The sequence below is a fragment of the Haliotis rubra genome, unplaced genomic scaffold, assembly GCF_003918875.1.
Source record: "Haliotis rubra isolate DU_JTF1 unplaced genomic scaffold, ASM391887v1 Scf69, whole genome shotgun sequence".
NCBI lineage: Eukaryota > Metazoa > Mollusca > Gastropoda > Lepetellida > Haliotidae > Haliotis > Haliotis rubra.
Window position 1 is genome coordinate 1,765,197 of NW_025767401.1, and position 13,622 is coordinate 1,778,818.

The following is a 13,622-nucleotide window of genomic DNA, read 5'->3' on the forward strand; positions in this document are numbered from 1 at the left end:
AACTTATCAGCTTACAAACACTGTTAATCTATATATGGGATAATTTCAACTTCACTACATAGCTTTTAATAATGTCATTTATATTTTTATGTGAGATAAACCTAAACTATAATCACATGCTCCACTGCTTGCGGGATGCGGGTTTATCGCATGGAGACGTCACGGAAGGGTTCCTTTTGCGGTGCAGAGCCTTCTGGCGACACAATCACGCTGTCACTTTCATAGCTTCTACAACAGCACCATTGCGGATAGTCCACACATGCATGTTCGTGGTGACATTTGTGAGGTAATGTAAAGAGGCATCTCTTCCATTTTTGTTTAAATATTTAACCGTCAGACGGAGAACACAACCACAAACTATTAACTCTTAACAGAGACCATATATCTATTATATGGTCTCTGCTCTAAAGTATAGTATATTAGTAAACAAAGTGCATTGTCCAGTGGTGGATGACTAAGTGGGTTAGATGCACATGTTCCTAAAATTCAAAATACGCCTTATACATTGGAAACTTCTGCACATCGGTAAACGGAATATATATAAAAACACGAAATTGAATTTATCGTTTTTTAAACCGCCCAGTTTTGTCGCGTTTCACAAAATGCCATAATGGATGTCCTCTGTGTTTGCATTTGGGATTTCAGTAGTTACACACACGCACACGCACAAACCTGCAGTTATCAATGATACGTCATTGATAACTGCAGGTTTGTGCGTGTGCGTGCGTGCCAACAAATTGCTTAGCAACAGATTAGTATTCTTGAATATATATTACTCAAACGTGAACTTCGCGAAGTTCCGATTCTTTCAAGAAATAATTTCATATGTGTGTGTACGTGTGTGTGTGTGTGTGCGCGCGCGAGTGTGTGTGGTTCCATTTTCGGAGCCGTATATACCAACATAGTCACTTATTCCCATTATAAAGGAGTGACTGGTCATGCCTGTTAGATAAGGGCACTGGCCATCACACTTTGCCCCCATGTAGAGAGACCCGTGAAGATCCGGGTAAGAATTGACCTTCAGTAACCATGCTTGTCGTATAAGAGGGAACTAACGGGATCGGGTGGTCAGGCTCGCTGACTTGGTTGACACGTGTCTCGCGGAAATCGATGCTTCAGCTGCTGATCACTAGATTGTCTGGTCCAGACACGATTATTTACAAACCGCCACCATATAGCTGGAATTGCTGAGTGCGGCATAAAACTAAACTCACTCACACACTCATCAATTTTTATGAACTCTTTTTGCGTAAAGTGCATGCACCGCGATTCGCTCTCCTGCGAATTTGCCAAGCCGTCTTGGTATCTTGCCATGATAGTAAGCACGTCTAACAGCACGACCATTAAGCCGCTAAGTACTGGGATATATACAGGCCACTGGGAAACAACTCTTTCGGAGAGTTCTTACGTAATGGATGCATTGTTTGTTAAAATCCAACTGACTTTGAACATTCATGTGTATATCTGGTTCATGGTAAAATGTCCCTTTCAAAGGGTCTCGCTGTAACTTTGACGCGGTTGAATTGGCAATAGACTGGCAAGTCTCTGAAAATATCCCTGAATTTTGTTGAAAGAAAATAACTCTATTTAAACTTGAATAGAGCCTCTGTGCATGAGACTGGAAGCAAATCTGGACTTGCTTCATTTAGGACGTTCGCATAATTGCATTCAGGGTAAAGGATAAGGTTCATGGACTGTAAGACAGACCAGATTGGTATACTGCATGGATCTCGGTTTGAAGGTACAACACAGTAATATCCCATAGCTCTTCAAGAAGCAGGATACACAACAAGACAGTTGATAAGTATACACACCTCGTGATCTATACACAGCGCGGGGTGTCATGGTAACCTCACTCGTAAATACATGGAAAGCGACCGGTCCAAGGAAAGGTACCGGTGTCGGCGATGGCTGACAAGGATACAGGTGAGTTGGTCATTCAGACAGTGTACTAACGATCATGCAAGAAAACATGCTCAAATGTACGCATGCAGTCATTGTATATTCAGTATCCTTATGAACGACGGTGAGGAGAGGTAAAAATAACTTGAGTTTTGTGAAGGCTGTTAACGGTGCAGCCGCCATTACAATGTTGTTTTATTGTTAGGAGCATTCGGTTAAACATACTACACAACCACGTGGAGTATACCATCTCCGTGCACAACGTGTAGTCTGTATATGAGAGAGGTATTGCTGTGTTAATGTACAGATTTTCCAAGGTGTCAGAGGGGAGAAATGCAGCACAGAAGCAACATGTCGATTCCTCAAGCAAGCTATGCTGTGTGGAGCACCGCAGTGTATAGCTGATCGGGGCCCTGCTTCAAAAAGCGATCTTAGGGCTACGACTGTCGTAACTCTATATGTTAAAGTATAGGAGATACGAATGCTACGAGAAAACTTACGAAATCATAGGCTTACGAGAGCTTTGTGAAACGATGCAGTTCATCAAAGCGACCGTACCGCTACGACAGTACGAGAAAAGTTACGAGATCATAGGCTTACGAGAGCTTTGTGAAACGAGGCCTTCGTAGCGCTACGACAGTCGTAAGTCTATGTTAAAGTATGGGAGTTACGATCATCTTAGCTCTATACGATCGCATTGAGGAACGGGGCCCTGGACTTCGTTTAATTACGATACCAAATCAATTTATCCTGGGTGTGAGTGAGTGAGTTTAGTTTTACGCCGCAATATTCCAGCTATATGGCCGCGGTCCGTATATAATCGAGTCTGGACCAGACAATCCAGTGAGCATTTAATCTTGGGCCCCGTTTGACAAAGCGATAGTGATTATCGAAAGAAAATTAATACAATATATGTGATCCATTGCTTGATTACGGTGTTAGGATCTACACCGAAACGTTGCATCTATTGTAACAAAGAAGCTGTCTATCCATGAAATAGTGTTCCTCTTCAGCGACAAAAAAGACGATTGGCCAGAAAACCTCAGCAAACTAATGACGTTGAGGAACGTCAGCATTCACGTCAACGACGACAAGTCCTATGGAAGACACAACCCTTCTCAGATTCACAAGACTTCCTTACTTCATGACTTGCCGCGTGTTAAAAACAGTGTGGCTTCCACATAATCTTTTGTCCAACAAAACAGTCCAAAATCGCCAATAGATATAGGTTGGGTATAACGCCAGACGACCTATCAGAGGTCCGTTGATATCCCCGGAGCACAAAGCAGCAAGGTTATAGCTTGGTGTCCAGCACGACGTAACTGGAAGTTTGAGGTCATGGGGAGGGTTCACTGCTCCGACGAAAGCCGATTTCTTTCGTTCATGTCTCATATGCATGTACACAACGGATTATCTTCCATTGATGGTGTGGACGTATCTCTCACCAACTTCACCTTGCGATGATCAAACAAAATCTGAATGGATAACGGTACATCACTAACATCCTAGACTGGGTTGTTGTATCACATTTCTTTGACCATCCTCTGAGCACAAGGCCATTCGTGGTGGACGACAATGCTAGGCCACGCCGTGTCGTTCCGTTGGTGATTTCTTACGTCAAGAAACGGCAGCAACTCCGGCATGCCCCCATGAGTTCAGATCTCAATCCCAAAGAGCATGTTTGGGCATTATGGGCCGCAGAAAACTCCTCCAGTACACAATTTGTATGTATTGGGACAATCCCTCCATCAAGAATGGAACGTAATACCTCAACGTCAGAATCAACGTCCGATAAGGAGGTTGGCCAGGGATGTTATTACAGTTGGCGGAGGTTACACCAGACATTGACATCGTGCTAGGTAATTGATACTTATGTGATTTCTTGAAGATTGTAGACCAGAATCTTGAACATGACCGCACTACAAATATGTCCATTTTTGCCATGTTTGCTTCTCTGAATAAATTACAGTTTTTCGTTCTTTTTGCGTTTAGATGTACCGTTTAATTATTAACCGAGTGTCCGTTTGTCCAGATAGTAAGTTAAACTGAGGTTTGTATAAGTTCCTTTTCTATAGTTAATGGCAACTTATAACTATGAAAGATATGGTGTGTTGCGATACTTTTGTTCATGTGTATATATCGCCGCCAAAACGACGGGGCATACAACAAGCAATCAACCGAGTCACACGACGTGCTTTATCAGCCGATACATATTGCCATCTCTTCATATCCGCAAGTAGGTCGCTGGGGACCCTAAAAGAAAATAAGTAAACAAGAGAAGCTTTTTAAAAGACAATGTTAGACGCACCCGAGTTAATTAAGAAATTTAGTGAGAAAGACTTGAGATGATTTGGGAGTGAATCTGATTTCAAGAGCATCACGATGACCATACCTCCGTCTATTAGAGACCTGCTTCTATTACAAGAGCTCGGTATACTCGCATCGCAAATACGGTACACTCGATCATCTCCACTGTATGACATTTCATATCAAAGGTCTTTGTCATGTCTAATCAAATCTGGAAGTGAAGTACTGGTGACAGGAGGAAAGATGGTCGTGTATATTGCTTCTAATCTATTTTATGGCGGATGGTAATGAGTCATCAAAAGATGACACATCCCTCCGGCCCCGCTTACTTGCAAAAGTCATGTGAATGCTATCTCTTCAAAGAAATTCACCCATCTCCGCACTCGCTGGTACTGTTAATGAACACGCCTCTCGAACCGATTCTAGGAAACCAGTCGTCCTTTCGCTAAATTCTAGGGAAACCTTTTGGGCGCTACTAAAATACAAAGAGACTATAGTATCTAAAGTTCATTTGGCTGAAAGTTCATTTTGAATAATCCAGGTGTATAAAGTAGAGAGAAATTTCACCTGAGAGACAAACGCCTCCAACCAATAATAATTACATTTATATGGCGCTGAACTCCACATCGCATAGGGCATGCTCTAAGCGCAAACATGAAATGGATGAACAATTGTCAGTGATTATTAAACAGATGGGCCAGATATTAAAGTACTCAAGGAAGGGGCACATCTAAGGTGAAGGGGAAGAGCGTTCCATAACAGAACGGCCGAGTGTTTGAAGGATCTGGCACCAAATGTCTTTAACGGGCAGGGAGGCACAGAAAGCTCGAATTTGTCAGATGAACGAAAATTTCTGGAAGGTTGATACACTGCAGTAAGAGTTGGGAGATATGAAGGAGAGATTTTGAAGACTGATTGGCAGGCAAGACATGAGACTTTGTCCTCGTTCCTGGACTTGCAGCCAATAAAGAGATTTGATTACATGTTTGATGTGTTCTTTAGGCTTAATCTTAGTCACTAGCCTTTACTCGTACTCTTTGCAGGCTGTGAAGCTGATCCTTAGAAATGCCATATAGAGGAGGTTGTTGCAGTAGTCCAGGCGGGAGAGAATAAGTGATCGCATGAGTGTTGCACTGGCATATTTAGTGAGAAAATGCAGAATAGAACCAATGTTCCTGAAGGGATGCAACCCGTCGAATGTAAGATCGGATTTGAATAAGAATTACGGGGACCTATGCTAACCCGGAGTCTAATCGGTATTTGATCCGTGAAGATCCAGGTTAGAATTGATCTTCAGTAACCCATGCTTGTCGTAGAAGGCGACTAACGGGATCGGGTGGGCAGGCTCGCTGGCTTGGTTGACACATGTCATTGGTCCCCAATTGCGCAGATCGATGCTCATGCTGCTGATCACTGGATTGTCTGGTCCAGACTCGATTATTTGCAGACCGCCGCCATTTAGCTTGAATATTGCAGAGTGCGGCATACAGTTAAACTCACTCACTCACTCTAATCGGTATGTGATATTAGAGACGAGTGGCCGAATTAAGAATGAGACGAGAGGCCGAATTAATAATGTGCTACAGTGAAGTGTTATCAGAGTGAATTAAAAAAAGTAACAATAATCTCTTTCATCTTATATCTCAAAAGACATGTACCTGTGAACATACTTGTGTCATGCATGATATCATATACACTCGTCTACAGCTCAGGGCAATTCTATACGACTTAAATCAGCAGCGTCTATTCATATATACTGATCAAAGTTTTACATTACCCACGGCAAGATACAGGCACATGATATGTGCCACGTGACCCGGATCAGCGATCATCTGGGACCAGGCGACTGATAGCCTTGCTCCAAGGCTGTACTGAATGCTAAGCCAAAGGATGTATAGTAATTATCCTTTAAGTCAGTCGCGGTGGCTGAGTGGGTTAGGCGGCTGACTTAGTGTGCTGGCAATTAGGTGCCTGACCTTGAGGGTGTGGGTTCGAATCCCAGGTGGGAGTCAACCCAACAAAATTACTAGAATCTGTACTGAGAAAGTGTAATCCCAAACATAACATGTGTTACAAGTCTATATTAGCGGACAGTCTAAGGGCGCCAGTCTGTTAGAGGAATATCTATATTTTTTAGAAATTACCATTCAAGCTATTAATTATTACCTTAACTATTTATGCAAGTCTAGGCGACCGACTGCACTTGATACTCACAAAGCCTGTCTGCCAGATCCTAGATATTGCATTAAATAGGAGTCCAACTCACGTCTAGACTGACTGTGCAAGTGAAGGTGTCTGTCTGAAATTTGGATTCATTTGGATTTTTATATTTTGTAGATATGTATTTGATAATATTTCGGGACCCAATATTCTACTATTAAAATCATAAATGAAGCCTTCAAAGACAGGATTGTCGACCTGATGTTTTAGATAAATACTTTAAATACTTTCTAACAAGGATTGTGGATGCCGTTTAAAATTCATAAAAGCCCATTGAATATTGACGTGTAAGCATAGAAGAGGATATAGGCGGTGCACAATTGTTGTCCTGTGAGACGGAACGAGACAATGTACAGGTCCTTATTTTATGTCTGTCACGAAGTCCATGGTTCAGTGGATTGCAAACTGTTTGCTATGCAAGTGTTTAGCTTTAGTATTTAATACTATGTATATTTTCATGAATGTTTCATATGCAAGGTCAGACATTATTTCGAAAAGATTCCGAGAACTGCAGATAAGCTGATATTCTCTTAGATCTGAATGAATCACGGGGAGAGGTAAAGCGAGGCCATTAACCCTAAGGTTTTAGATAGTGTACGAAAGATGGGTTCATCCAGCAAAAAAACATAATGCGAAATGCCTTGGTTTATTGAATGCAATTACTTCTTCCGATATTCCCCCAAATATAGAAGTATAGATCATGAACTTTTTAATGATTATTTTACTGAAGTTGTTTACTTGATAAAACACATTGTTCATTTTATGTTTTTTCGTGTGTGTGTTTTGTTTGTTTTGTCCCAGTTTTGGGACAGAGGTAAATTGTGCTTTTACAATTTGTTCTGAGAGATATTTCCGGCAAGTAATCCCTTATATTATCTTAATATTTGTATCTGTTCATCATCAGAAAATCAACCAACACAAGTGATAACAGAAAACAATGAAGGGGTCTGCTTATAAATAGTTTATTTTGCATTTGCACCTAAATCTATCCTCGTATCACAGAAAGGGTTAACAGATAACATCAGTTGTTAAAAGACTGTGATACCTTGTTCGTATGGCAGCGTCGACAAATAACCTTGTAGAAAGAAATTAAACACAGTGACATGTAAAATGCACCTTGTTGAAACCAGAAGTAATATGAACGGCAGTCTAATTAGGCATGGTTAATATATAAAGTACATGATAAAGACAAGGACAGGGTTCTTAGCCGTCGACGTGGGGTTCAGCTGTGTTTGGGGTTTGTTCTTAAAATATTTTATGCGCGTCTTTCTAAAATATTGAAATGAAAATTAATGTATTGTTTGTAATGTTCTGGAAATAAACAATTCTTTGATGGCGATTACAGCAGCTGGGGAACAAGTAGATCGTTCTAAAAAATATCACCGTGGACAAAAGGATGCTCCCTCAGATTAACTTATTAACCATAATCTGGTAATATATAATTTAACTATAGCATTAATACGAAAGTCAGTATTACACCTTTCTTCCAGGAACACCACCACTAACAACAACAAATTATTCTGGGTACATGGGATGTATGTTTATGCGTAAATATTATTTGTAACGACTCTTTGTATAATCATTAGAATATTTTCGCTTTTCCTATTCCGCTGGCAAAGCCAATACACATTTTTGTATCTCCCAGTCTTCGTTTGCGTTGTCACTAAGTGGAGGCCACAGGTGTTCCAGGGGATACACGCCGACAGGTAAACTGTCCCCGCAACGCGATTGCGGGCAATCCTTAGATATTACTCGGTGTGAAGCTAGTGCATGTACTGCCATTGGTGCTAAGGGTAATTAGAAGTCTGTAGTTTGATGATCCATCGAAGGATATAAGCGCAGTTGTAATGAGGTGTTTTCCTTCCGCAGGTTCAGCGTTGTATTTCATACAGGAACTAACTTGCTTTCAAATTCACACTTAGCATTTCATCGTTGAATTGTGGTTTTATTACATGCTTACCGGTCAATGCAACCCCGGTGCATGAATACGTCAATAAGTATTACAAAAGACTGAGTGGAAAGTCGTGAAGCTTAGTTTTTATGGAGACCGGTTGACAATGAAGTTGATTTACCTGTGCCAGAACGCGTGTTTACATCAGTACATCAATTGTTGATGTAGGGATGGCAAGGTATCACTCTCATGCAAACCTGAAACATTGTACCTGATGAGTGCTGACTGTTGGAAAATATATCTACTGACCTCCACACAAATGATGCCCAAATGATTATTTTTGTATGTTTCTTCTGAGTTACATGCATTAATGCACTTGTCTGTCATCTCATAACTCGTGTACCACAAATGATGTACTGGCTAGCGAACAGTTATCACAGCGTAACAGTTATTGCCATTACATCAGTATCACATGTGCACAGTTCCGGTCAATTACAATTCTGGTACTTTTTCCCCACGGTATTTGACAATAAAGGAAAGTAAAAGAAAATTCTTCACGGTAAGTAACATAAGAGAAAAATTAAACATAAAGTAATGAACCCTATGAATTTTTTTAACTTAGTCGGGGGTGATGTCCATTGAACGGGTTGGACACATCAGGGAATAGCTAATTAAGTATCATAATTCATTCTGAATCATTAATTTAACGAACGGTGGAGTAAATTTATAAATAACGCTAAAATATGGCCATAACTGTTCAGTAGCCAGTACAGTGCTGCTCAGTTTCAACTGACTCTCCTCTAGTACTATGGTCCAAATGAGTGAGTAAGTGAGTTTAATTTTACGCCGCTTTTAGCAATATCACGGCGACTGGTCCAATTGATCAATGGATCAGGTTGATAACTTGTTTAGTTTGATTTTGATGTTTATCTCATTATGTTAAGATACAATCCAGCCTAGTACAGTGAGCACAGACTAGCTCCCCTGTACCAAATGATTGTTGTAAGACTAGTAAGAGCCATCAAATTAGAATTGAGGTTACACAGGTAATTACATCAGGTGTGTGTTAGTGAACACTGACTGTTCACTGCAAATCTTTTAAAATTTGGCACTTGAATAAATAAATTTAGTCTATCAGAAGTTGATAAGTCATTATGGTGGCCTAATTGTGCTAATGCCATTTGTGTCTTGCAAAGTCACTCTTAGCTTGAGGGACTGGGAGTCCCTTGCAAAATTTATTTGGTTGTGTGGTGGTTTAATCTCTTTGAAGCTTAGCTTGTCTGGAGCCCTTATGAGTGCAGATGGGCTGGGACGGGTAGAAACATTGGATTTGGGTAACCGAGGTAGCATTATCTGACCCGGTCATGTTACAGCTTAGTTTGATCTTATTTCCTTCCTTACATGATCGTCAGGAAAGTTAAAACAGTGTTGTTTGGTCACATTTTGATTTTAACTCTACAACCAAATGCAACTTGTTCAGTTTTTGAACTGAGCTTTAGAATGGCGGCATGTCCTCTAGGGGAAACACCCAGCTTCCAAACATCCAATCCTCAACAGAATGTTTTGCCTAGTCATTGGCAGCATGGCCAGTGAAACTATCACAAAGTTTGATTTACGGTCGCCATCTTGGATACATTTTTACAACTTGCAGTCAAGGATAAGATATCTTAAAGGATTTTTAAAAAGGTCACTTCTCATTGTTTAGTTTCGCTCTTAATGAACCCCTGGGTATATATAATATCCACAAAATACAGTTAAAAACGGTAATATTTCATTATACAGCTTGTATTAGGAATCTAAAACGCACCTCCCTCGAAAGCATTTTGCGATTACGCAAGATAATGAGGTAGGTGGTCGCGTGACGTCATACCCCGAGAGTCGCTACATCAACACACGGACAATACAGTGGTACCGAGCCTGTTCGCTCACTGAGGTCTGCTTCTAGTTTAGCAAATAAATCAATCCATGAAGTCAAACCTGGATTTGGATGGCATACGGCCAATGGAGAAGGTTCCGCCTCCACGATAAACAGCCAGGACACGTGCAATCAAGTCCAAACACTTTATTGTCGAAGCCAAGGCAACACACACAGACAACCCGAAGAACCGAACATGAAAAACTGGGAAAGCGAGTTTATGTTTAAGGGCGATAACTCTAAGAGTTGTTGTGTTAACTCGCTAATAACTAACTGCCAACTGGCGTAACTTCTCCTTCTTTCGTCTTAATAAAATTTATGGATGGGATCCACACATGTATCCATATGAAAGGGGAATACCAAATACAACGGGCCCATGCGGTAGAATATGATCACTAAAGTTAATAACAGTAAACAAATGGTAAATCGTCGTTTAGACTCTTTGGAACAAATATGTCCTGTAGATGTGGATTATAACACTGACAAACTGAAAAGGAAATGAGAGACCATCACTGAGTAGACTGCCCTCCAGTCTCGGGGATTATTCTGCCCCATCACATTGCATACAAGCAAATGATATATGTAACACAGTATCACCATAAGATGCTCACACACATTAATCTAGTAAAGGATATAGTCTGAGAGGTGGCATGGCATCTGACGAGTGCGACTGGACCGACGCAACTTTGGAGACATAGAAGGTTCTGATTGATCGATAGGAGAGAATGTTGAAGTATCTTCTGGATAGTCAGTGTTGCCAGTAGTGTGATATGGGTGTGAATTCACGTCAGCATAATAGGGGTCAGCTCTCTCTGCAGGTGTAGGGGGCTCCATGATGACATCTGGTATAGGAGGAGGAGGAGGTAGAGACTTTGGGAATCTGTTATGTTCATCTCCCACTGGCAGATATTGGAGATCAGCCGACAAAGTGGATGCTTGTTGCAGTGAAGGTTTGTAACAGAGTAACACTCCGACTTTTTCACTCTATAGGAAGTGTTTCGAAGTTGTGATCCGGTGAATTTACGAACTTTGTAACAGTCATTGTCAACCGCTGTGACAATGTAACGATCATGGGCACGGGACTTGGAGCCATCGCTGTGAATGTAGACTATGCTTCCCACATCAATGTCAGGTGTCAGACCTTGCTTGAGGGTGGGAGTCTTAGACTTCTCACTTGGTAAATGATTGGACACACGTTGGCCATGTTGACTAAGAATTAGATCCATGTCGTGTATAGGCAACTGAGAGTTTGTGTGCTGGTCGCGTTGTGTCCACATTTCCCTGGCGGAGAAACCTCTGGTTCTGATCCGTGAGTTCAGACGTGCAGTGGCAAGAGAAAGGTTGAGGGGCTTAGACTTAACTGCACTGAGGGTCTTGACGCAGTAACTCAGTTATGAGTTCTTGAACAGCTCTTTCTGCAACTGGGTTCTTATTCTTGTTCTTGACTCGACCGATTTCAATAACTACACCATTTTGTTTCATAAACCTGTCATGAACAAGGGCTACAAAACCGGGAGCTGGATCAGTTCGAATGACAGCAGGTGGTCCATCCATTGGGTGAACTTCACTGCACAAAGCAATAATTGAGCTACGGAGTGTGTCGTGATGCTCGTCATCGAGTAGACAGGACAGTGTAAGAGATTACCGGACTACAAGTATGAATTGCCGGTTGCGGCGAACAACGTCCGCTGCGAAACTGATTCCAATAGTATCAGGCGGGTCTCCAGTGGACTGTTGGATCACTGTATGTGGTAAACTGCGAAGTGATTGACATCTATGGCAACTGGCAGTGGTGTCTTCAATAGTCTTGTCAAGATCCAAGGCATAGAAATAGCGCTGTATGACCTGTTTCATCTGGTGATTGGTCGGATGATTGAGTTGAATGTGTAGGGCAGTCAGTAATCCGCTGACAATTTCACGTGGTACAATGATCCGTTCTCTGTTAGACGTGAAAGGCTCCTCCTTGACAACAAGTAAGCCGTCCCGCGCAATGAATGCGACCTGTAGGTAACGTTTAACAACCCTGATGTTAGTCAACTTCTTGGACAGACGTGTACCTTGAGTGAGATGGGCATGTGTGCGTCGAAGATCACTGCACTCTGACTGGATGGATTTCCAGGCAGCTCTGCTTGCGAATGGTAATCTTGACTCTCCAGTGATAAAGTCCTGAATGGAAGTGGTACGGACAACCGAATCTTCCGTACGAGCCACGAAAGAGCAAATTTGACAAGTAGGTTCATGGCAATCTGGTGCATTTCTGCTCGCAAAATCCGAAGGCAGGTTTGCGGCACCTGAAAGGTGACGAATAGATGCTTGATGGTGGCTCACAATGAAGAGGAATGTGTACACTCGCGGACTGGAAGAGAATTCTCCCCTGCACAATTTCTCAATTGCACACAAGGCTTACTGTCAGTGAGAACACAAGTCTTATGCTTTGACTGGATCATGTAAGGGCTGAAGTGTTTGACGGCTAAAGCGATTGAAAGTGCTTCTATTTCACATGGTAACCACTTCACTTGATGACCTCGGAGCTTGGAGCTGAAGAAACTGGCAAGGAGAGGCTTGTTGTTTCAAGTAACATAGAGGGTAGCACCAACACCCTGTCTCTTAACAGAACAATCGGTGACAACCCATAACTGGTCACCAGTACGTGGAAGAGTGAGTACATGACAATTTGAGAGAGCCCTCTGAGAATCCCTGAACAGTTGGATGAGATCTTCAGTCCAATGTATTCGATCAGTTGACTGCTTTCCGGCAATAGCATCATCAAGGGGTGCAAGGACAGATGAATAGTTGGGAATAACTCGTGCCAGCACTTTGTATGTCCCTACATAGGACCGGAGTCCTTTCACTTTCTCAGGAGGAGCACAAGCAGACAATGTAGAGATCCGGTGAGGGCTTGCAGAGATCGTACCGTTTCTCCAGATCCAACCGAGGATGGTTGTGGATGTGGGTGCAGTAATGGTCTTCGATGCAGAGAGATTGAGACTGTTCTTGTGAAGAGTCTCCAGTAGACGTTTCCAATTGTTGTATAGATCATCAAGCGAATTACCACTACAATACAAGTCATCAGCAAGTTTTACTACCACCCCTTCTTCAAGTAGGTCGCCAAGTACACGGCACATCAACTCCTGCAACGCAGTCTCGGATCCAGGCATGCCCATTGCAGATCTTGCATACATTCGTACACCTGTGAAAGGGGTTGCTACACCACAGAACTTCATGGAGTCACGAGCTAAAGGTATCTGGTAGAAGGCGTTGGTGAGATCCGTGGAAATGAGGAATTGCCACTGAGCAATCTGTCGTAGAGTGGAATCAACATCCAGGAGAAGTGATGGTTGGGGCTTTGAATATCAACCAACATCTGCGAAAGCTGTAACTAAGCGA

At 42.0% G+C, this 13,622-nt stretch overlaps 1 protein-coding gene across 5 annotated transcripts in view; it reads left to right on the forward strand.

Annotated features, from left to right (window-relative positions):
• The first annotated feature begins 185 nt into the window (after positions 1-185).
• Positions 186-13,622, forward strand: part of LOC124258300 — a 36,651-nt gene continuing 23,214 nt past the window's right edge. Inside the window, exon 1 of one of the 5 annotated variants that reach the window (XM_046692373.1) lies at positions 186-286. In XM_046692373.1, coding sequence (XP_046548329.1) covers positions 260-286 — 27 coding nt within the window. In that variant the 5' untranslated portion in view covers positions 186-259. The other 4 variants (XM_046692374.1, XM_046692372.1, XM_046692375.1 and 1 more) reach the window with 4 other exon arrangements.